Source organism: Sinohyriopsis cumingii, chromosome 18, assembly GCF_028554795.1.
Source record: "Sinohyriopsis cumingii isolate HCF-2022 chromosome 18, ASM2855479v2, whole genome shotgun sequence".
Lineage (NCBI taxonomy): Eukaryota > Metazoa > Mollusca > Bivalvia > Unionida > Unionidae > Sinohyriopsis > Sinohyriopsis cumingii.
Genome location: NC_142978.1, coordinates 56030399 through 56053797, shown reverse-complemented (window position 1 = coordinate 56053797; position 23399 = coordinate 56030399). Strand labels below are relative to the sequence as shown.

General features: G+C 35.2%; 1 protein-coding gene across 1 annotated transcript in view; it reads left to right on the top strand.

Annotated features, from left to right (window-relative positions):
• Positions 1 to 23399, top strand: part of LOC149776690 (uncharacterized) — a 187124-nt gene that overhangs the window by 53905 nt on the left and 109820 nt on the right. The window contains exons 9-11 of the mRNA XM_089941330.1: positions 13144 to 13268; positions 16802 to 16895; positions 17436 to 17593. Of these exons, the coding sequence (XP_089797456.1) occupies positions 13144 to 13268; positions 16802 to 16895; positions 17436 to 17593 (377 nt within the window). The remainder of the gene's footprint in view (positions 1 to 13143; positions 13269 to 16801; positions 16896 to 17435; positions 17594 to 23399) is intronic.

Sequence of the window (23399 nt, the reverse complement as noted above, 5' to 3'; positions counted from 1 at the left end):
GTTTTCACATGAAGGTATTGACGAAGATTACGAACATGCAAAAAAAGTTTGGTCTGCATTTGAATGCAAAAGACCTCGGTCACTCTCATGATCTGTATCATTGCACTGATTACACTGATGTGTTTATTACTAGCTCCTGCCCATTACACTGATGTGTTTGTTACTAGCTCCTGCCCATTACACTGATGTGTTTGTTACTCGCTTCTGCCCATTACACTGATGTGTTTGTTACTAGCTCCTGCCCATTACACTGATGTGTTTGTTACTTGCTCCTGCCCATTACACTGATGTGTTTGTTACTCGCTCCTGTCCTTACACTGATGTATTTGTTGCTAGCTCAGCCCATTACGCTGATGTGTTTGTTACTAGCTCCTGCCCATTACACTGATGTGTTTGTTACTCGCTTCTGTCCATTACTTCTCATCACCAGGTTGGGATGCATTATTGTCCAAAACTGAAATTGAGATAGAATTGCTCACTGACATTGATCAGTGTGGAATATTAATGTCACGTCACAGATAGGCTCGTGCCAACAACCCAAACTTGGATGGGTATGACCCCGCTGACCCCAACAGTTACATCATGTATCTAGATCAAAATAACCTTTATGATTTGGCAATGATGAAACAAATTTCCAGTTGTTGGATTTCAGTGAATCAATCCTGCACACTTTGATCTTCAAAAATGTGCACAGCATGATCACAACATCAACGATGACCATGGATACTTCTTTGATGTTGATCTTGAATACCCATAATGTTTACATGATGTACACAACGATTATTCACTGGCACCAGAAGTGTTGTTGGTGCCTGGAGGTCCCTGTATTGGTGCTCAATCCATGATGAATCCAGCCACAATTACACTGTACACACTAAACTGGTGCCATGTTTTCTGACTAAACAGTTATATATTACATGTACAAAACCTGCAGCTGTACTTGCAATTGGGTACACGTGTAACAAAAAACCATCGAGTGCTTGAATTTCATCAATAAGCTTGGATGGCCTTGTATATTTAGATGAATACGGACCTACGGATAAAGTTACAGTTACATCATGTATCTTTATCAAAATAACCTTTATGATTTGGCAATGATGAAACAAATTTCCAGTTGTTGGATTTCAGTGAATCAATCCTGCACACTTTGATCTTCAAAAATGTGCACAGCATGATCACAACATCAACGATGACCATGGATACTTCTTTGATGTTGATCTTGAATACCCATAATGTTCACATGATGTACACAACGATTATTCACTGGCACCAGAAGTGTTGTTGGTGCCTGGAGGTCCCTGTATCGGTGCTCAATCCATGATGAATCCAGCCACAATTACACTGTACACACTAAACTGGTGCCATGTTTTCTGACTAAACAGTTATATATTACATGTACAAAACCTGCAGCTGTACTTGCAATTGGGTACACGTGTAACAAAAAACCATCGAGTGCTTGAATTTCATCAATAAGCTTGGATGGCCTTGTATATTTAGATGAATACGGACCTACGGATAAAGGCCACCAATGATTTTGAAAAGGACTTTTCAAGCTCATAAACAATGCCATGTTTGGGAAAACCCTGGAGAATCTGCGCAAACAAATCTGCATAGATCTTGTCCTTGAACAAAGTTTGTTCACTGATGATGAGTCGTCCTGAGGCAGTTTTGCATGAAATATATACCATGATGCAACAAGTTGTTGTAAGTACAGCCAAGAGTGTTACCTCGATGATCACAATCTCATCCACAATACCAGAATTCAAAATGACTTTTTCTGTACCTGTTACTGCTGGGGAATCGTGCACTCTTGAGATCACATTTGTGTCACTGTGATTGTGTTACAGTTGGCCCGGTATCCAGTTCCAACAGTTTGGTTGTCAGCCAGTGAACAACACAGTTGTGTTTTCATCAGATCATATATCAGCTTGGGGTATTGTACTTCCTACAGGAGTGTACAACATTACTTCAATCAATGATGAGGTCCCAAAAAAAAAGTCAGTGCTGACTGGCAAGGACTCCAAAATTTCTATATGCAAACACAAGCTGACACTCAGCACCGTGGTTGCCATTAACTGTCCACCATAATTAATTAATCTTCGCCAGCCATGGAACCAGTTGATTTGGTATCAATTGCGCCACAGCACCTGTGTATCTTCAGTATCGTAATAATGAGCTGACACATATTCAGTTTTCCCTGGTGAATCAGGATGGGCACATGGTTGATATACCCTTTGAAACATTGATGATACAACTGTCCATTAAAGATCAACCTCTCATTTAATAATAATAACAATGACAGTTGTGTGCGAACACATAATACCAGTTTGTGTTATTAATGCAAGAAAACCTGTGTACATGACATGTTACGGAACTGGGATTGGTGATATTCATGGATCATTTACAGGCACACCAAAAGGCCGAACTCTGTAGCATCATGGTCACAGCCTTATCATCATGTGGTGCCTCAATTGCTAAACAAGTTGCAATTCAAATCATAGGTAGCATTAAAACGCTGCTGTGGATCAATTGAAACAATTGAGATCTTAGGTAGCTCAGTCACTTCAAGATGGATTACAATGATTAGTAAGTCGAGCACTATTAATGATGATACATTACCATCAACAGAATCAATGCCACCTGCTGTTAGTAAAGTTATTAATGAACCTACTCAACAGCAATTGTTAGATTCAGCAACTGCAGATCTGGCAGTGGTGAGTGGATTTCGATGCGAGTGGTAAAGCCACCAAAGCTGTTACATAGAGGTATTAACACATTAACCCCATGCAATGAGTTAACGTGGCAGGAGGTAGTAGCCTACTGCCGAGCTCTGTAGCATCATGGTCATGCATGATATACTAAAGTGGGTGGTATTATAGAAAGGTAGACAGATGTAGCTCTACAATGATACCAAATGATCTGGAATATCTAGTTGCACTACAAAATACAGATGGAAAAACCTCATTTTTTTGGAGCCGATTTTTTTAAACCCAAAATTTGCTTGTGGTCTGAATCCGATTTTGTGTCCAGTTTTTAGACTTTTTGGTCTCAGATCTAAGGCAATCAGGTATGAACTGCAAACAGACAGATGAACCTTTGCAAAAAGATAAGATAAGATGGGCATTTGGAATAAAGAGTGGTCTCAATACAAAAATAAAAATATCTCTTACCCTTCTGCTCAGGTGCAAGCCAAATAGCCACTGAAAAACAATGTTTCTAACACAACCAGACAGCATGTTATTGAAAGATCACCTGGAATTTGATGTTTTGGGATCTGTTCAGAAATAGCTTTCAAAATATGTTTCTTAATCGAATTTCAGGCCAAAATGATAAAAACCTCCATGATGATGTCACCAGATTTGAATAATCCTTGCGTATTTAATCACTTGTGCATCGATATTGCACATAAAATATAAATTTAGCCATTCCTTGACGATTTGCAAAAAGAAGTAAAAGAAGAAAAAATTGTTAACACATTAACCTCTAGCGACGAGTTTATGTGGAAGAAGTTAGTAGCCTACTTCCGAGCTCTGTAGCAGCATGGTCATGCATGATACACTGAAGTGGGTGGTATTATAGAAAGATAGACAGATGTAGCTCTACAATGATATAAATAATCTGTAATATCTAGTTTGCACTACTAGGGCCCCGAGTGGCTGAGTGGTCTAAAGCGCTCTTCGTTACAGATCACTGCCATCTCACCTCTGTCTGCGTGGGTTCGAGTCTCGGATTTGGCTAATGTGGGTATATGAGAAAGCTTGCCAGTAGCTTCTCGTGGGTGGTGGTTCTTTCCGGGGTTTTACCACCATTAACACTGGCTGCCATTTATAGCCTATTGTGTGCTGAAAAATGACCTTAAACCCTACAACAACAACAACAACTAGTTGCACTACAGAATACAGATGGAAAAACCTCACTTTTTGGAATTGATTTTTTTCTACCCAAAATTCGCCCTTGGTCAGAATCCGATTTTGTGTCCGGATTTTAGTCTTTTTTTGGGGGGTCTCAGCTCTGAGGCAGACTGGTATGAACTGCAAACAGACAGATGAACCTTTGCAAAAAGTAGGATAAGATGGGTATTTGGAATAAAGAGTGGTAACAATAAAAAAATAATGGCTCAGTTTAGCAAAAAAACCCAAAAAACTCTTACCCTTCTGCTCATGTGTGAGCCAAATAGCCAATGAAAAACGATGTTTCTAACACAACTAGGCAGTATGTTTTTGAAAGATCACCTGGTGTTTTCAGATCTGTTCAGAAATAGCTTTCAAAATGTGTTTCCTACTCGAATTTCAGGCAAAAATGACAGAAACCTCCAGGGGTTAATGTGTTAAAGAATTTCAATAAAGGATAGTTTTGTCATGACTCGGTTCAAAGATATGGCTAATCCAACATTTTATATGGCTGTCCCTGTGTTAGTGGCTAGAAGCAAAAGATTTTCAGTATTGCTCATATGTCCAAGGATCCCAATCAATTAAAATAGAATTGCAAGTACAAGACACATCTAGGTTTTTCCTTCCAATGTCAGGCATTTTTGGAACTTGAGGGAAAACTGGTACAGAATGATGCTGGCGGTACCAATTATCCTGCCAATACCACAGTTAGATCTGTTAACAATGGAATCATGGTGTTGTTTAACAGTGCTCATTATTCCTTCGATGGAAAGGAAGTCAAATCATTTCGGAATAATGTTGATGTAGCCATGAAAGTTTTGAACTTGCCAGATATAGATATGATTACACGAGAGCATCTGGCCCAACAATGATGTTTTTCAAGGATGCATCTGATAATGCTGTTTCTGCATTTAGGTGACCTACACTGCACACCACCCCTGCTAATGAGGTAGATGTGCAATCTGTAGTTATGGGCATCAATGACCCTTTAAATGGTGGATTTACTCAGTGCAAATACAACTTTGTGGATCATCATTACAATTTTCTTGCGCAATTCCTCTCAGTCAAATTTGCGTTTTGTAGATATGTTCACAGGGTTGTTTTTGGAGCCAAACAGTCACATTAACCGACATGAACAACTCCAACGATGCAATTTGGCTTGGTGCAGCTGCTGCCGATGGTAGAGTTGTATTACACATTCTGGATCCCTTCACTTTTTGCAGAATTATGTTTGTTATCATTTATGCAATCTGGAATTTCTTCAGCATTGCCATTTCTCACACATACCACAGACACACTCCCACCAACTGCAGGACAATTTACTTGGCAAATAAGTACCCAACATGGTCTTACTGTACTAAAACGTGTGTTTGTAGCACTTCAGTTTAGAAATTGAGACAGTGACCTAACACAAAGTAAAATGATATTTGACCACTTAGAAGTGACTGATGTTGTTATAGGGTTTAATGCCATTTTTCAGCACAAGATAGGCTATACATGGCGGCCAGTATTAATGGTGGAGGATGAACCCTGGAAAACCCCAGAAAGAACCACTGTCCCACGAGAAGCTACCGGCAAGATTTCTCACATATCCACATTGACCGAGCCCGAGACTTGAACCCATGCAGACAGAGGTGAGATGGCAGTGATCCGTGATGGAGGGCACTTTAGACCACTTGGCCACTCAGGGCTTTGAGACTCATGCTGTAGTTATCAAAACATTGACACTGGTTTGCAGACTTCTCAGCATGACTTTATGACACTGTACACAATTCATTACTTTTCACTAGAATGCCTTGAGTTGTTCAGACAGTCCATTGTTGAAGTGTATTTTCATGCAAGAGTAGGTGCGGCTGGTGCTAATTACAGATGTGATGCTGTTATATTTTCTGACGAGACGCTGTTGTTGGAGAGTGCTGAAGGTTGATTGAGGATGATCGATGCACCGGTGGAAAATTCGTAATTAATCCTGTTACTTATATTAGATAATAATGTCCTGTCACGAAGTGAGGATCGGTCTTACTAAAAATCATCTTGCAGAAATTAAAAATGGAATCAAAAACAATTGTAGGGTCACATTAAAACTTTCTCTGGCAAAATTGACTGAAAATGTAGTTGACCCAAACAGATCGCTCAGATTAACTCATTAACCCCTAGAGAATTTTGTCATTTTCACCTGAAATCGACATAGGAAGCACATTTTGGGGTGACTTTTGAATTCATACAAATACATCTGCTTCCAGGAGATTTTAATTAGTCAGCTTGTGCATGTGCAGAAGGGTTACAGTTTTTTGTGCTTAATGGACCCATCATTTTCATGTCTTGGCCACTTTTTGCTCCAAATCTCAAACTTATCCTACTTTTTGCAAAGGGTCACCTGTCCTTGTGCAGTTCAGACTGGTTTGCCTTTGATTTAAGGCCAAAAAGTCAAAATTTTGGACACAAAATCCTAATCGACAACCGGAAAATTTTTGGTGTAAAAAAAAGTCAGGTCTCAAAAATGACATTTTTCCCTCATCAATTTGTAATACAAGTAGAAAGTCCAGATTATTTGGTATCATTGTGGAGCTTCATCTGTCTAATGTTCTTTGGTGTATCTTAAATGACCTTGACACTACAGAGCAAGGAAGTAGGATACACCCTCATGACGCATAAATGGGGCACTAGGAGTTAATGAGCTAATGCGACCAAACACAGTAACACTTCAGGATCATAAGAATTATCGAAGTCAGAGATGACACAAATGCAAAAGACTGGTGGAATATTTACATTCCTCACATTTGTTCCAGTACTGTTGGCAGCTTGGCTCCAGTGGTTACAAAAGCTGTGGCAATTAGGAGTTGTTAGAACTGCAATTCTGAATTATTGGCAGCTACACAGAGTAGTCTCAATACAATCAGTAAACTGTATTTGGTGGCAATCAAAAATAATATAATCAGTAATTACTGTCAATTATGAGCACAGATAAGAAATAGTACAGATTCACAACAAGTCAAAGACAAATGAATTGCCCAAGTATTAATCAAAAACACATTAGCTGCTGCCAGCACATTCATTCAATGCCTGGTCTGCATGCAGCATGCATTGATTGAACGTCATTTATGACAAAGTATGACAAATAGTATCAATGGCTGGATTTTGTCCATTTTAAGAATTCATTTGCAGGGTTCCTACGCTACCAGGAAATCGGGAAAAAGTTGGGAGAACTGATAATTTTTTCCCGACCGTGAAAAGTCCTTGAATTTCGCAAATATTGATGAAAGTTGGGAAAAAACATGGGAATTTTCCGTCTCCACTTGATGCCTGAAACAATCATGTAATTGAGTCTTAACTAAACTGATCATGAGTTAAATTTATTGAGTTCTAACCAGAATATTCGGAGAGTGCAGTATGTATCATTTGGGTGCATGCAGTAAACATATATGTTGAGTCAATCCAAATGTTCAGTGGATTATATTTGTCTAGTAGACTTCTATTTTAAGTCTGAATTTTTCAAAGTCGGCTCAATATCCATATCTCTTGTTACATAAAAGGTATTAAAACCAGTCTAGCATCACAAGAGGCCAACATGGTCGTGGCAAAGCGTAGCTGCTTACCTTATGGTCGAGCAGACTTTAACGTTGTTAGATTGAGTGATACAAGCATGAAATCAATATGAAAATGACCTATTTTCTCAGAAATTATGAGTATTAAAATTGTTATGTCTTTAACCTGCTGAAAGACAAGATAAAACTACAGTGTTGATGAAATGTTACCTGGCACTCGCAATTTGCATTGTCAGTTGTATGAGTACACAAATCTAACAACCCACATTTTCAAATGTTGTAGAGAAAGAAAAAAGTATTAAATGAAAGTCGTATGCTAGTTGTAATAAAAATACAAAACAAAAGAACACAAAATTCTCCATATTTATATATTCTGAGAACAACTTCTGGAGTTTTTTATCACATGACTACCACGCTGACCTGTGCTTTCTGCTTGATGAATCAGACTGGCCAGATTGCTGGTTTTTACAAAAAGTATCTGACTTTCGTTTAAAATAATCAAATTTCTGTGCAACAACATTAAAGAGGAGTTTATTGTTGACATCACATGAGTATTGGACTTCCGATGTTATTGTTTGAGATTTGTGAAGTCATGTGACTGGTAATGCAAATGGCGAGTACAGGGTTAGGTTCATCTATGCTGTATTTTTGCCTAGTCTGTCAGCGGATTAAAGATATTACGTTTATAATACTTGCCATTTCTGAAAAAAATTAATCATTTTCCTATCGATTTCATGCAGGTATGAGTCGATATTATAATATAAGTTTTAAATTTTCTATGCCAGCTTGTAAGTGACTACCATATGTCGCTACCGCACAGTGGCAGCAAATTCCAATTTTTTTATATGCATTTGCAATTACCCCACACCCTAACCTAAATGTTCAACTATGAAAAATGGGATGGAAATATTCGGAGGAAACTTGGATTAGAAAACGGACTGCTATTCGTTTCAGGCCAAATTTGTAGTCCAAATTGTTGAATCTCAAAGCTGAAGTGAGAAATTGTCGTTCCTTGTATTACAATGCTGTTGGGCATTTCTGCGCACTTAAGGTTTCTGTCACCAATATTGAAGCAAAGCGCATACCGAATTCGACCAATTGACGAAAATAAAATACAGCAATGCTTACCATTTGAAAAGAGTTGTCACCAGAATATCCTGTTCAAAATAATATTAATTTTGGACACAGGGGATACCAACCCCATGTTTTCCTGACCAGCAATATGTTGGCCTATTCTGCACACAGCGTTGAAAAGATGTAATAGCAACATGATATAATAGTGCCATTAAAATTACATTTTCTAATGTGGCAACACTAGCAACATGCTTTATATGGCAGCAATCCTAGTAACATGGTGTTATAATATCATTTAAATTGAATTCCAAATTCGGCAACACACGTAGAAAAACTATGTAAAAATAAGAATGCAAAGATTGGATGTATTGGCTGTGAATATTCTGATCATAATATGTTGTTGTGGTGGTTTTGCTATTTTAAACATTTTTGTTCTTACATAAATTTGTGGATATGCCACTGAAAGTAATTAAATCTATATCAAAGACTTTTGACTATGAGTATTAAAATAAGTATTTTGTGACCATCATGAAATGTGAAAAAATTAATACACCAAGAGTAAAATTAAATTTGCAATCCAGGATATATTGAATCTTAATAATTTCCTGCAACACTTGATTGGGTATTCGTTACCTGTAACACTTGATTGGGTATTCATTTCCTGTAACACTTGATTGGGTATTCATTACCTGTAACACTTGATTGGGTATTCAATTCCTGTAACAATTGATTGGTATTCATTTCCTGTAACACTTGATTGGGTATTCAATTCCTGTAACGCTTGATTGGTGTTCATTTCCTGTAATGCTTGATTGGGTATTCAATTCCTGTAACGCTTGATTGGGTATTCAATTCCTGTAACACTTGATTGGTATTCATTTCTTGTAACACTTGATTGGGTATTCATTTCCTGTAATGCTTGATTGGGTACTCAATTCCTGTAACAATTGAATGGTATTCATTTCCTGTAACACTTGATTGGGTATTCAATTCCTGTAATGCTTGATTGGTGTTCAGTTCCTGTAATGCTTGATTGGGTATTCAATTCCTGTAACGCTTGATTGGGTATTCAATTCCTGTAACACTTGATTGGTATTCATTTCTTGTAACACTTGATTGGGTATTCATTTCCTGTAATGCTTGATTGGGTACTCGATTCCTGTAACAATTGATTGGTATTCATTTCCTGTAACACTTGATTGGGTATTCAATTCCTGTAATGCTTGATTGGTGTTCAGTTCCTGTAATGCTTGATTGGGTATTCAGTTCCTGTAACACTTGATTGGGTATTCAATTCCTGTAACACTTGATTGGTATTCATTTCCTGTAACGCTTGATTGGGTATTCAAGTCCTGTAACACTTGGTTAGGTATTCATTTCCTGTAACACTTGATTGGGTATTCATTACCTGTAACAAATGATTGGGTATTCAATTCCTGTAACGCTTGATTGGGTATTCAATTCCTGTAACACTTAATCGGGTGTTCATTTCCTGTAACACTTTATTGGGTGTTTATTTCACTTAATTGGGTGTTCATTTCCTGTAACACTTGATTGAGTATTCATTTCCTGTAACACTTGATTGGGCATTCAATACCTGTAACACTTGATTGGGTATTTATTTCACTTAATTGGGTATTCATTTCCTGTAACACTTGATTGGGTATTCATTACCTGTAACACTTGATTGGGTATTCAATTCCTGTAACAATTGATTGGTATTCATTTCCTGTAACACTTGATTGGGTATTCAATTCCTGTAACGCTTGATTGGTGTTCATTTCCTGTAATGCTTGATTGGGTATTCAATTCCTGTAATGCTTGATTGGGTATTCAATTCCTGTAACACTTGATTGGTATTCATTTCTTGTAACACTTGATTGGGTATTCATTTCCTGTAATGCTTGATTGGGTACTCAATTCCTGTAACAATTGAATGGTATTCATTTCCTGTAACACTTGATTGGGTATTCAATTCCTGTAATGCTTGATTGGTGTTCAGTTCCTGTAATGCTTGATTGGGTATTCAATTCCTGTAACGCTTGATTGGGTATTCAATTCCTGTAACACTTGATTGGTATTCATTTCTTGTAACACTTGATCGGGTATTCATTTCCTGTAATGCTTGATTGGGTACTCGATTCCTGTAACAATTGATTGGTATTCATTTCCTGTAACACTTGATTGGGTATTCAATTCCTGTAATGCTTGATTGGTGTTCAGTTCCTGTAATGCTTGATTGGGTATTCAGTTCCTGTAACACTTGATTGGGTATTCAATTCCTGTAACACTTGATTGGTATTCATTTCCTGTAACGCTTGATTGGGTATTCAAGTCCTGTAACACTTGGTTAGGTATTCATTTCCTGTAACACTTGATTGGGTATTCATTACCTGTAACAAATGATTGGGTATTCAATTCCTGTAACGCTTGATTGGGTATTCAATTCCTGTAACACTTAATCGGGTGTTCATTTCCTGTAACACTTTATTGGGTGTTTATTTCACTTAATTGGGTATTCATTTCCTGTAACACTTGATTGGGTATTCATTACCTGTAACACTTAATCGAGCGTTTATTTACTGTAACACTTGATTGGGTATTTATTTCACTTAATTGGGTATTCAATTCCTGTAACACTTGATTGGTATTCATTTCCTGTAACACTTCATTGGGTATTCATTACCTGTAACACTTGATTGGGTATTCATTACCTGTAACACTTGATCGGGTATTCATTACCTGTAACACTTGATCGGGTATTCAATTCCTGTAACACTTGATTGGGTATTCAATTCCTGTAACACTTGATTGGGTATTCATTACCTGTAACACTTGATCGGGGATTCAATTCCTGTAATGCTTGATTGGGTATTCAATTCTTGTAACACTTAATCGGGTGTTCATTTCCTGTAACACTTTATTGGGTATTTATTTCACTTAATTAGGTGTTCATTTCCTGTAACACTTGATTGGGTATTCATTTCCTGTAACACTTGATTGGGTATTCATTACCTGTAACACTTGATTGGGTATTTATTTCACTTAATTGGGTATTCATTTCCTGTAACACTTGATTGGGTATTCATTACCTGTAACACTTAATCGGGCGTTTATTTACTGTAACACTTGATTGGGTATTTATTTCACTTAATTGGGTATTTAATTCCTGTAACACTTGATTGGTATTCATTTCCTGTAACACTTGATTGGGTATTCATTACCTGTAACACTTGATCGGGTATTCATTACCTGTAACACTCGATCGGGTTTTCAATTCCTGTAACACTTGATTGGGTATTCAATTCCTGTAACACTTGATTGGGTATTCATTACCCGTAACACTTGATCGGGTATTCAATTCCTGTAACACTTGATCGGGTATTCAATTCCTGTAACACTTGATTGGGTATTCAGTTCCTGTAACACTTGATTGGGTATTCATTTCCTGTAACACTTGATCGAGTGTTCATTTCTTGTAACACTTGATTGGGTATTCAATTCCTGTAATACTTAATCAGGTGTTCATTTCATGTGACATTTAATCTGGTGTTTAGAAACTAGTTGAATTATTCAAAATTTTAAATTCCAGTTGCTAAAGGTATCTACTAATGTTTAGACTTTTTCTTAAAGTTTTGTATGTACAACCTAAATATATAATGTCATATGGTTTTAAGCATTTTCCAGTTAAAGCAGGGTATCCTGATATAGCTGGTAACACTAATTTAATTATAAAGTACTTGTATGTGTCAAAATACTTTTGCATGTAAATGTCTTAAAAAGTCTCTCATTTTTTTCTCAGGATATGTTCTCAAACCCCAACTAGGTTCTTTTCATTCTATTTATATTTTATTTCATCATCCTTAAGATAACATTTTAATCTGAATTTACAGATGAATATTTTTATTATTTATCTCATGTTACAGACGATACTTTTAATTTTTAATTTTAAAGTACAGAAGAATTCTTTGGTTATTTTATCTCAAGTTATTGATGAATCTTGTACCAGGGTTTAAAAGCATTCTTTCCATGGGGTTGATCTTTAACAGATGGAGAAATGTGAAATAATAATGTTTGAGTTGCCAACTAATTTCTCTGATTTGTGTCATACATTTTGTCCATGTGAGAAAGGCATATGGGATATTTGTCCATGTGAGAAAGGCATATGGGATATGCCCATTTCACATGAGTGCACTAATCGGCCCTATAGTTACATTATTATGATTATGACATTACGCGTGTCTGCCATTATTCTTTCATTTTTGGAATTAAAAAGACATTTTTCTGACCTGTAAACAGTCATCCTTTGCAACATATTGTTCAGTTGTAAACGTTTTTACTCTTTCTAATGACATGTTACATTTACAAAGTATTCTGTATTAATTAAGCAACAATAAATACCTATGTTATGCCAACTTTTTCAAGTAATCTGTATTTAAAAAAGTCATTATTATTATTATTATTATTATTATTTCTAAAGCTACATAAATATCTATATTATGCCACCAATTTTCCTACAATATTTTCTTGTGAGAAATGAGAGAGAAATAATTAATGTGTTAGAAGATTTTTTTGACATATTCAGGGAGTGTTCAGAATGTTTTCCATCATTATGTTTGTGTCTTTTTTTTCAGTGTTATTTCCAAGATTGGCACCATGGATAACAAAATTGGGTTTTGGATTCTGGCCAAATGATTGCGTACAGTTTTTTGTCAGCAGGACCAAGGATATTATTGAGGACAGAAAGAAGGGGATCAATGTAAGAAATAATTGTTTTCCCTAATGCATTAGAAGTTTTAAATAGTATTGGTGATGATGATGATGTTGTTGATGTTGTATTTAGTATTGATGTTGGTTCTTTGTACTTGAGCTTGTATTTGAAGAAGCTCCATGGAAAAAGCTCACTTGTTATCACCAAGCTGTTATTATTAAATTTTCTATCAAACTGCTGTTTTTTCTTCAGAGATATATATGCTGTTGTAAAATTAGTTTTTTTCTGTAAATGTAGAAAAATGTTTTATTAGTTATACATCGGTAGAGCTGGCAGAGCAGGTATTTAGAATTGTGAAACCATCAGTGACTTACTATGTACAGTGTGACCCCACTATAACACGGTAGTTGGGAGCCATAGAATCCGTTTTATAGGCCAAATCATGTTATAAGTAACCAGATCAGTTAGCTGAAGAAAATGATGCATGTACCCCAAAAAATTGGGGTTGGGGGGTAGGTAATAAATGCGGGCGGTAAAATACGTTTTCATTGGCACAGTTGTCATCAGTTGTCGGTAAAAGTTACTTTGCATTTTAAGCCACCGTTGGTAGAGTTTATAAGCATAAACTTTTTCTCTGCAAAAATGAAACTTTCGTGGCACAGTTAACGTGTTACAGTCATGTTGGAAAATGCAAAAATACATCAGATTCCATTACTTTTATTTAAGTTTGGTACTGACTTCCTTTGAAGAAAAGTTCTTTGTTTTTATTGATGATTGTAGTTGGCTGTCTTTGTAGAAGAGTGCATGCATTATTGATGTCACCGCTAAAGGCCAGCGTTAGAGAACCAAACAAATGCCCATTTCTTATTGTGGCAGCAACATCAGATAATTGTTTTGCATGATTGAGAATGATTTTTTTCCATTTGCTGAGCTTGTTTTCATAACAATCGGTGCTTCAAAGGTAATCTGTTTCTTTAGAAATTTCAGCAAACTATTTTACCGACTTGGGACATACTGAAAAGTAAATGTGCTTCGTCATTCGTTACATGATTGTGCTACATTTTCCCACTGAATTCAGACCAATATGACCTTTGACAAAATTATTGAATATTTTAAAGCTCTGTGTGTGCATATTTTCGATGGTATCACTTGTATTGTGGCTTCATTGTCTATGATGAGATTCTTGGGTAAGTAGATGGTGTTGATACTGTATTCATGCTATACATTAGACATGTATATATAAAAAGGAATTCACATATATGTACGAATTCACGGTTCTCTAAATAAAGTAAACTTTTATATATGTCTTCTCTGTTTTCACTACAGTTGTATTTCTCATTTAATATGTATCGATTTAAGATGGTAACTGTGCCGATGAAGCACATATTTTACTGCCCGCATTTATTGCCTACACCCCATCCCCGCATTTTTTTTTTGGTACATGCATAATTTTCTTCAGCTAACAGACCTGGTTGCTTATAACATGGTTCGGTCTAAAACGTGGTCGGGTTCTATGGCTCCCAACTACCATGTTATAGCGGGGTCACACTGTATTAGATAACACAAGAAAACATATACAATGATAAGACTACAAAACACCCCATGAAATTTAAAGCAAAACCATGCTGACAATAATTAAAGAAGTAAACATTATTAAGTCTTTAAGTCTGTTGATGCAGTAAAAAAAAAAGAAATTTCTCATGAATTCCATATGGAATACTTCAGGAATCCGTATGGAATAAATATGGACTGAAAAACTTATGAATCAGACAATTGATTCCATATCAATTCCATAAGTGCTTCACAGCATGTGAAAATTCCATATGGAATAAAAGTTGCAACTTTAATCCATAAGCACTTTTTTCCATATGGAAAGCAGGCTCATGTATTATAGCATCATGGATATACTCTCTGAAGAATTAATAACCTAAACTATCTGATTCAAATAGAAATATTGGTGGGAGTTAGAGTACATGTATATGTCAGTGTAGCTGATGTGGAAGGATGAATATATACCCATATAAATTTGAAATAAATACATGCATGTCAGTTTTCTTTAATTTATTTCCACAGATGTTTAAAAACATGACTAAAAAAGTATAGAAAATGTAAACATGATCAGAATATTAATATTTGGTAGTACAAGCATAGATGAATCTTTGAACTTAGAAAATTTGGTGCAAGGTGGATTTTGGGCTTGATCTGATATTTACTCTGAAAATAATTTTTTGGCTTCCTGTTAAAATATGCTCTACAAAAATCATACCCAAGTGAAAGCGTGACTGAAATTTCAGCAAAATCACAGTGAACACTTTTTGACATTCACGCAAATGTTGTTTTTCACTAAAATTATGGTCTTTTAGGAGATTTTACCAAAATTTCTGAAAATGTCAGTGAAATTTTGTCATTGAAATTTCACTGAGTCTGCCAACATTTCTGAAAATATCAGTGGGAATTTGTGATTGAAATTTCACTGAGAGTTTGTCAAAAATTCTGAAATTATATTGATATATATAGCCTGGAAAATTTCGTACAGGATGGACTATTAACAAATTCCATATGAACTATTTACAAATTCCATATGGTATATTTCCCAGTTCAGTATTGACTATTCACAAATTCCATATGGACTATTGCCAAATTCCATATGGATTATTCACAAATTCCATATGGATTATTGGCAAATTCCATATGGAATTTTAATTTTATTCCATATGGACAAAATACAGATCTCGTGGACTAATTTGCTTATTCCATGGGATTTTCCAAGCAGAGTACATAATGAATCCATAACATTTCCATATGGATACACTGAAATCCATAAGAGTGGTTCACCTATAGAATAAAAATGTCCATATGGATATTTCTGTAAAAGTACGTATGGATTCCATATCCAATCCATATGGAAAATTTTGTACGGGCTAAGTGTTGAAAAATGACGGGAATTCCCAGAATGAGAGAGAAGTATTGATAACAGCATTCACCTCAGAGTTATTGTTGTTTTTTTTAATACCATTTGTTTTGATTACTTTACCAGCATTTCTTTATATGTCAGAATTCTTTTTTTAGAAGAAGAAATGAAACAGAATTAAAAACCTGTTTTAAAAAATGTTGCATCCAAGGCAGTACAGAAAGCTTGAATTATGAAGGAGACACCAGTAAAGTAAAAAAATATCAAGAACTAAATATGAAAGTACTAGAATTAAATATTTTTGTTCAATAAGAATTCTTCTTTTAAGTGAGGTTAAAAATTAATAACTGTCATGGGATATATTAATGATATAATTTGTTACTGACCATATATAGAATTGTATGGGACTAGAAACAGATCACAGAAACTAAACTTGTATACATATTATTTGTTGCACAGATTAATACTTTAATAAATAATTGGTTTCTTGAATTATTGTTTCAGAATAATAGTAATAATAATAATAAAAATTATAATAATACAGAGGCTTTGTTTTGCCAAAATGAAGCATAGAGATTATTAGGTAAGATTATGTTCAATTTGTAGATTAATACAAACATCCAGTAGCGCTGACTCTGTCCACATTAAGATGTAATTTTTGTTGGTGTAGACTGGTCGAGTTGACTTTATACAGCTGTTGTTGGATGCAGAAGAAGAGGTACAAGAGGAGAATCAAGAGTCAGGATCACAGTCTAGCAGTAAAAGTAAGGTTAACATTTACAGTACACTGATACAAAAACTGTTTACTTGTAGAAAATGATTTGATTGAAATAAATTGAATATTGGACCATAATAAGTACATTACAATGAAAAAATATTTTGTTTGCATTTGTGGAATATCAGACTTGTTTTCCAACTATGGGCATCACTGCAATAGATTGTAGATTGAATTACTCTGGACTTTAAAAATTTGTACAAATGATGTCAGTCCACAATCAAATATGGCTGCCATAACTGAAAATAGAAGAAAAAAACTTAAAAACAACTGCTTGTAAACCACATGACATAATTTGATCAATTTGACAGAAGGCATGCTAGTATAAAGAGCTGCAGGGTACGATCATTATTTCTCAGTTACACTGTTGACTGTACTGAAGTTATCAAAATTGTGTAGAATAGTACCCAAGAAATTTACACATTGCACCAAGTGTTGATAAGTATTATTAAAGAAATGCAGATAAAACTGTTTTTGTTAGTTGCATAATAAATTGTTTATGAAACATATGAATAAAAAATTATTCCAGGGTTGGACATGGATGAAATTCTTGGACAAGCCTTTCTTTTTTTCATTGCTGGATATGAGACAACAGCTACATTGCTGACCTACTTCCTCTATGCAATGGCTGCCAATCCAGAGATTCAGGAAAAGCTCACTGAAGAGCTGGACAGTGTTATGGGGCAGGTTAATAACCTTTTATCTCACTTGCTTTATTTGATAGCAAAACATAGCTTTTATTTTTTTAGGGTTACCAGTTTTTTGTTAGATTTCATGCTTGCAACAAGCCATTAATTTGAAGACCTACTGAACAATATTCTTTATGTAGAATCAATAGGACCCCTTCCCCTAATGAGCAACAGTCCATCTGTGGAATCAATAGGACCCCTTACTCCACTGAGCAATAGTCCATTCTGTGGAATCAATAAGACCCCTTCCCTCAGTGAGCAGTAGCCCTTAAGGTGACACTCCACAGTTTCATATTTTGCATAGGGTTAGGATTTTAAAGAAAGAGAATTTCCCTGGCTTTCTTCACTAGTTATACTGGCTATTTAAAAAAGACCTTGTATATCACAGGTATAATTCAAAGAACCTTTAATTCCCTTTATTTTGGTATATGATTGATGTGTGTAATATGGGTTATAGAGTATACAGCTTGGCCTTACTCCAGATGTGCACTTTTCAAAAAAGTGCTAGCTCCACTTGGTCATTTTCATTTCCTGAACTTCAGAGATAAATTGTATCAAAAAGAGCCGATAACTTTTTTTTACATTTTATATATTTGTAATTCATTCAGTGCACTTTCAGAAGCTGGTATTGTCTAGTCTGGAAAAATTCATTTTCCCTATTTTAATAGCTGCTATGGATAGTGTACTTTAGACTAATTCAGGCTGATTTTTTAGCACAAGGGAGCATTCATTTTAGTTAGCAGTGTGTTTAAATCATGTACAATTTCCAAAAGTACAATATCCAAAGAAATATCATCCTCATTACATTAATGTAGCATAGAGGTATGCCACCATTCTCTCCATTGTGCATGATTTAAATGCAAACAACTTCACCTTACATATGTCACTCTCTAAAAAGTACATAATAACTGGTGAGCGCCCCCTAAGTGGAATCAATAAGACCCCTTTCCCCAATGAGCAATAGCCCTTCAGTGGAATCAATAGGACCTCTTCCCCCATTGAGCAATAGTCCTTCAGTGGAATCAGTAGGACCCCTTCCCCCATTGAGCAATAGTCCTTCTGTGGAACCAGTTAGACTCCATTTCCTAATGAGCAATTTTCCTTCTGTGCAATCAGTTGGACACTTCCCAAATTCAATTCAAGTACAGCTGAAAATGTCATTTTTCTGAAAAATCACACAATTTAGACCCATGAAGATTGATGAACTCACGGTAGGTGTTACTGTTTTGGCAATAACATCATTGTAGTTGTAAACAATAATATTAAGATCTGGACATCATTTACATCAGTGGTCTCAAACACGTGGCCTTTGAGCCATATGTGGCCAGCCAAGCTTTATCCTGCGGCCTACAAAGTGATTGGCATCATTAATTGTAATAAGAGACAATAACAAATGAATTAGAGGGCATTAAGAACAATCACACAATATAGCATCAAACTCTTGCATCAGTAGCTATAAATAAACCACATTTTGACGATGCAACTTTATATTGTAAGTTACTTGATGCTGACCAAACATCCTGAAGGTACATAACTCTTAAGTTATTTTTCTTTCCCAGATGTCACTTTTAACAAAGGATTTTAGCGTGAGGATGTAATGATCAGGATTTATTATTATGCCCTTCGAAAATGGCTACAACATCTAAGAAAAGAAAGCTCCTGGAAGAAGAAAAAAGTTTTCTAGGATAAGTGGGAGAATGTGTACTTTGTCACAGAGGTTAAAGTTAAAGTTCAGTGTTTAATTTGCCTTCAAACAATAGCTAAAAGAGTATAATATTCGTCTCCATTACATAATGATGCACAGTGAGACATATGATGTTATGACTGAAAAAATGAGAGAGAAAAAAGTGCTGAAACTGGAAACAGAATTTGCCAAGCAAACAAATTTCTTTTCAAACATTAACAAGTCAAGTGAAGATGCAGTAAAGACAAGTTTCCTGATAAGTGAAATGATTGCTAAATCATAAAAGCCTTTTACAGAAGGTGTTTTTGTTAAAGAGTGTCTTGTTAAAGCAAGTGAAATTTTATGTCCTGATAAAAAACAAACTATTTCAAGGCATAAGCTTGTCCGCTAATACTATTGCAAACAGAATTACTGAGCTAGTGAGTAATGTGAAGTAACAATTGATTCAAAATCACTTGAATTTTAAGCATTTTTCCATAGCGTAGATGTTTCTGATACCGCATAATGTGCAGTGTTTATAAGAGGTGTGGATGTCAGTTTAAACATAACACAAGAGTTGTTAGACTTAGTACCACTGAAGGGCACCACAATGGGATGTGACATATTTCAAGTACTGGAAGAGGACATAGAAAAAGCTGCACTACCATGGAGCAAACTCGTATCCTTGGCTATGGACGGTGCACCAGCAATGTCTTCTGCAAACATTAGTGTTGTTGGGTTACTGAAGTCCAAACTGAAGAGTCTCACTACACCACGAAATAACTTCACAAGCATCCATCATATTTTGCGTCAAGAAGCACTGTGTGGTAAAAGTATACAAATGAAAGAAGTTATGGATATTGTTGCTAAAGCTGTCAATTTTATTTATTCAAGAGGATTAAATCACAGACAGTTCATATCGTTTCTAGAAAGTATTGAAAGTGAATATGGGGGACTTCTTTATCACACTGAAGTTAGGTAACTGAGTTGAGGAAACATTTTGAAATGGGTTTTTCTTTCCACTTAGAAAAGAGATTGAAACCTTCATGCAAATGAAAAACAAAGATGTTTCTCATTTCTCTGATTCAACCTTCATTTGTAATCTCGCTTTCTTAACAGACCCAGCTGATCACCTTAATACCCTCAACTTGCAACTTCAGGGTAAAAAGCAGTTAATACCACAGATGCATGACTGTGTTAAGTCACTCTGTGGGAAAACAGCTTACTGTAGGGAACTTGGCCCATTTCTCCACATTGAATTCATTTGAAAAAGTTGAAATCACATTCTTGAAACAATATGCTAATATCATTTCTGACTTGCACAAACAATTTGAAAACCAGTTTAAAGATTTTGAGGCACTTGAGCCACAGTTCCACTGTGGACATTGACAAAGTTGGACATTGATAGTTTCTGAGGACATGCAAATGGAACTTGTGGAGCTTCAGAGTGACTCTTTTTTGATACAGAAATATATGGACATTGGAGTTCCAGAGTTCTACAAGATTCTGTCTTGAGAAAATTTCCCAAGTTGCTCTCTGAAGCTACAAAGATCATGGCTATATTTGGTAGCACTTACATATGCGAGCACTTTTTCTCGTCTATGAAAATAAACAAGACAGCCTTAAGGTCAAAACTCACTGATGATGGCAGCATCATTGAGATTAGCGTTATCTCATGATATCAAAAACAAACATTGATGTGCTGGTTGAGGAAAAACCTTGTCAGCTGAGTGGCCAAAAAAAGGACTTAAATTGAACACATATATTTCCAAGTACTGAATATTGTTAATTTTAAATTTGTGTAAACTTTACAGTACAATATAAGTACAGCAATAATGACATATGTAGGTGTGTTGTGGCCATTGGGCCATCAAATCATCCTCATGCAGCCCTCAGGGTGGTTTGAGTTTGAGACCCCTGGTTTACATCATAGCATTGTTGGCAGGTGCAACATGTTTTCAGCAAAGTTCATCTGTTGAATTCAAACTTGTATCAGTGTTCATCTCCATACATGTATATAATAGTTGGCTGCTCATCATGGTCAATCCCCTTGGTCATCATCAAAATCTCCTACATATATTGGTCACTTGCTTATAGGCTTATAGTCCCAAATACTTATGGTTTTTGTTATGTATAACTATAATGTGTGTTTCACTCTTGGTCCATGACTGTAGATTCTAATTTTAGATAGAAGTGGTTTACTTAGGTTTTGAGTTCTAGATTATGAACTTAAAAAATTGAAAATAATGTTTATAGTATGAGATAATATTTTGATTGGATGAATGAGTATTGTGATGTATGTCACATGTCGATGAATTGTGAAAAATGTCACGTGGGATGTATTGTAACATATGTCTTGTAGGAATGAATTATGACAACATGGATCTTGGAGATGTATATGAAGATAGAACTGATTCATTTCTAATTTCTATTTCCTAGTATTGTTCTTGTTTTAATATTGATCTGCATACAGTATATATATTTAATGTTGTATTTAGATTTAGTTTGAGAAGAATCATGTATGTAAATTATTTTGTTGGAACTACAAATTGCTCCTACGATGTTTTGGGCTAAAGCAACATTTTAGGATTATTCTGAATTAATTTAAAGGGGCTTTTAACAATATCAAGACTGTTGGTTAATTCAATACATTCAAGGATATTGGTAATTCAATACATTCAAGGATATTGGTAATTCAATACATTCAAGGATATTGGTAATTCAATACATTCAAGGATATTGGTAATTCAATACATTCAAGGATATTGGTAATTCAATACATTCAAGGATATTGGTAATTCAATACATTCAAGGATATTGGTAATTCAATACATTTAAGGATATTGGTAATTCAATACATTCAAGGATATTGGTAATTCAATACATTCAAGGATATTGGTAATTCAATACATTCAAGGATATTGGTAATTCAATACATTCAAGGATATTGGTAATTCAATACATTCAAGGATATTGGTAATTCAATACATTCAAGGATATTGGTAATTCAATACATTCAAGGATATTGGTAATTCAATACATTCAAGGATATTGGTAATTCAATACATTCAAGGATATTGGTAATTCAATACATTGAAGGATATTGGTAATTCAATACATTCAAGGATATTGGTAATTCATTTGGAACATTCTATTCTTTGGACTTGTGATCAAACTTTTATGATTAATTTGGATTTAATTCATAATACTCAAAGTTCCTTTTACATTTTCTATGTATAATTTAGCACAATTTATTTATCTAGTTTGACAAAATTTTATTGTTTTGCTTCATTCTGTTACTTTGTTTAAGACCATTGAGTTGTAGCAATGGTTGCCTGCTAAATTAGTTCAGGGGTCACTGTCACTAGTCCCAAACACTTATGGTTTCTATATATGATGGTCAGCTGCTGAATGTGGTCAGTGGTCACTAAATAGTCTCAAATACTTATGGTTTCTGTATATCCTGGTCACCTACTCAGTGGGATCATTGGTCACTGTAAATGGTCCTAAATACATCTCTATAACTCGTGCACAGTGGAGTGAAAAAAACAGACTGCAGATTGTTTAATGGTATTAGTATGTGCTGGGAATAACGGTCTTGTCAATAAAATGCTGATTCTTTTTAACTTGTTCACTCTTCTGTATAAATTCCCTTTATTTTCAATATAACCAAAATCCCCCTCCCCAAATCTTGAAACACATTACTATAAGAGGTTTCAATACCCCAACATTGTGTATTATGCCACTGCTTGTGAATGTGAATGTGGATATCATCGAATGTTATTGTTGATTCATAACAAAACAAGATTTACTTTTTTCAAAAGCAAAAGACATGTAATTTGTGAAACCACAACTGTCAACACCTAAACTCAATTTTATATGTTGTATTAAATAAGTATTGGTGCCACAATTTCACTGCTAGTAATAATGAAATTTCTGCTGATCCTTGAGAAAACCTGAGTGCCAATTTGGGAATTTTTTTAATGAATTTTACAAACTTTGGAATTTGTTTCTTCATAATAAACTTATCAATACGCTGAGTACTCCTTTTGCTTGCTTCCCTTGCTTTCATTTGCCACATTTGCCAATTAGTAGGATGGACCACTGTTTATGTTACATATATTATATATGTTACCTACAT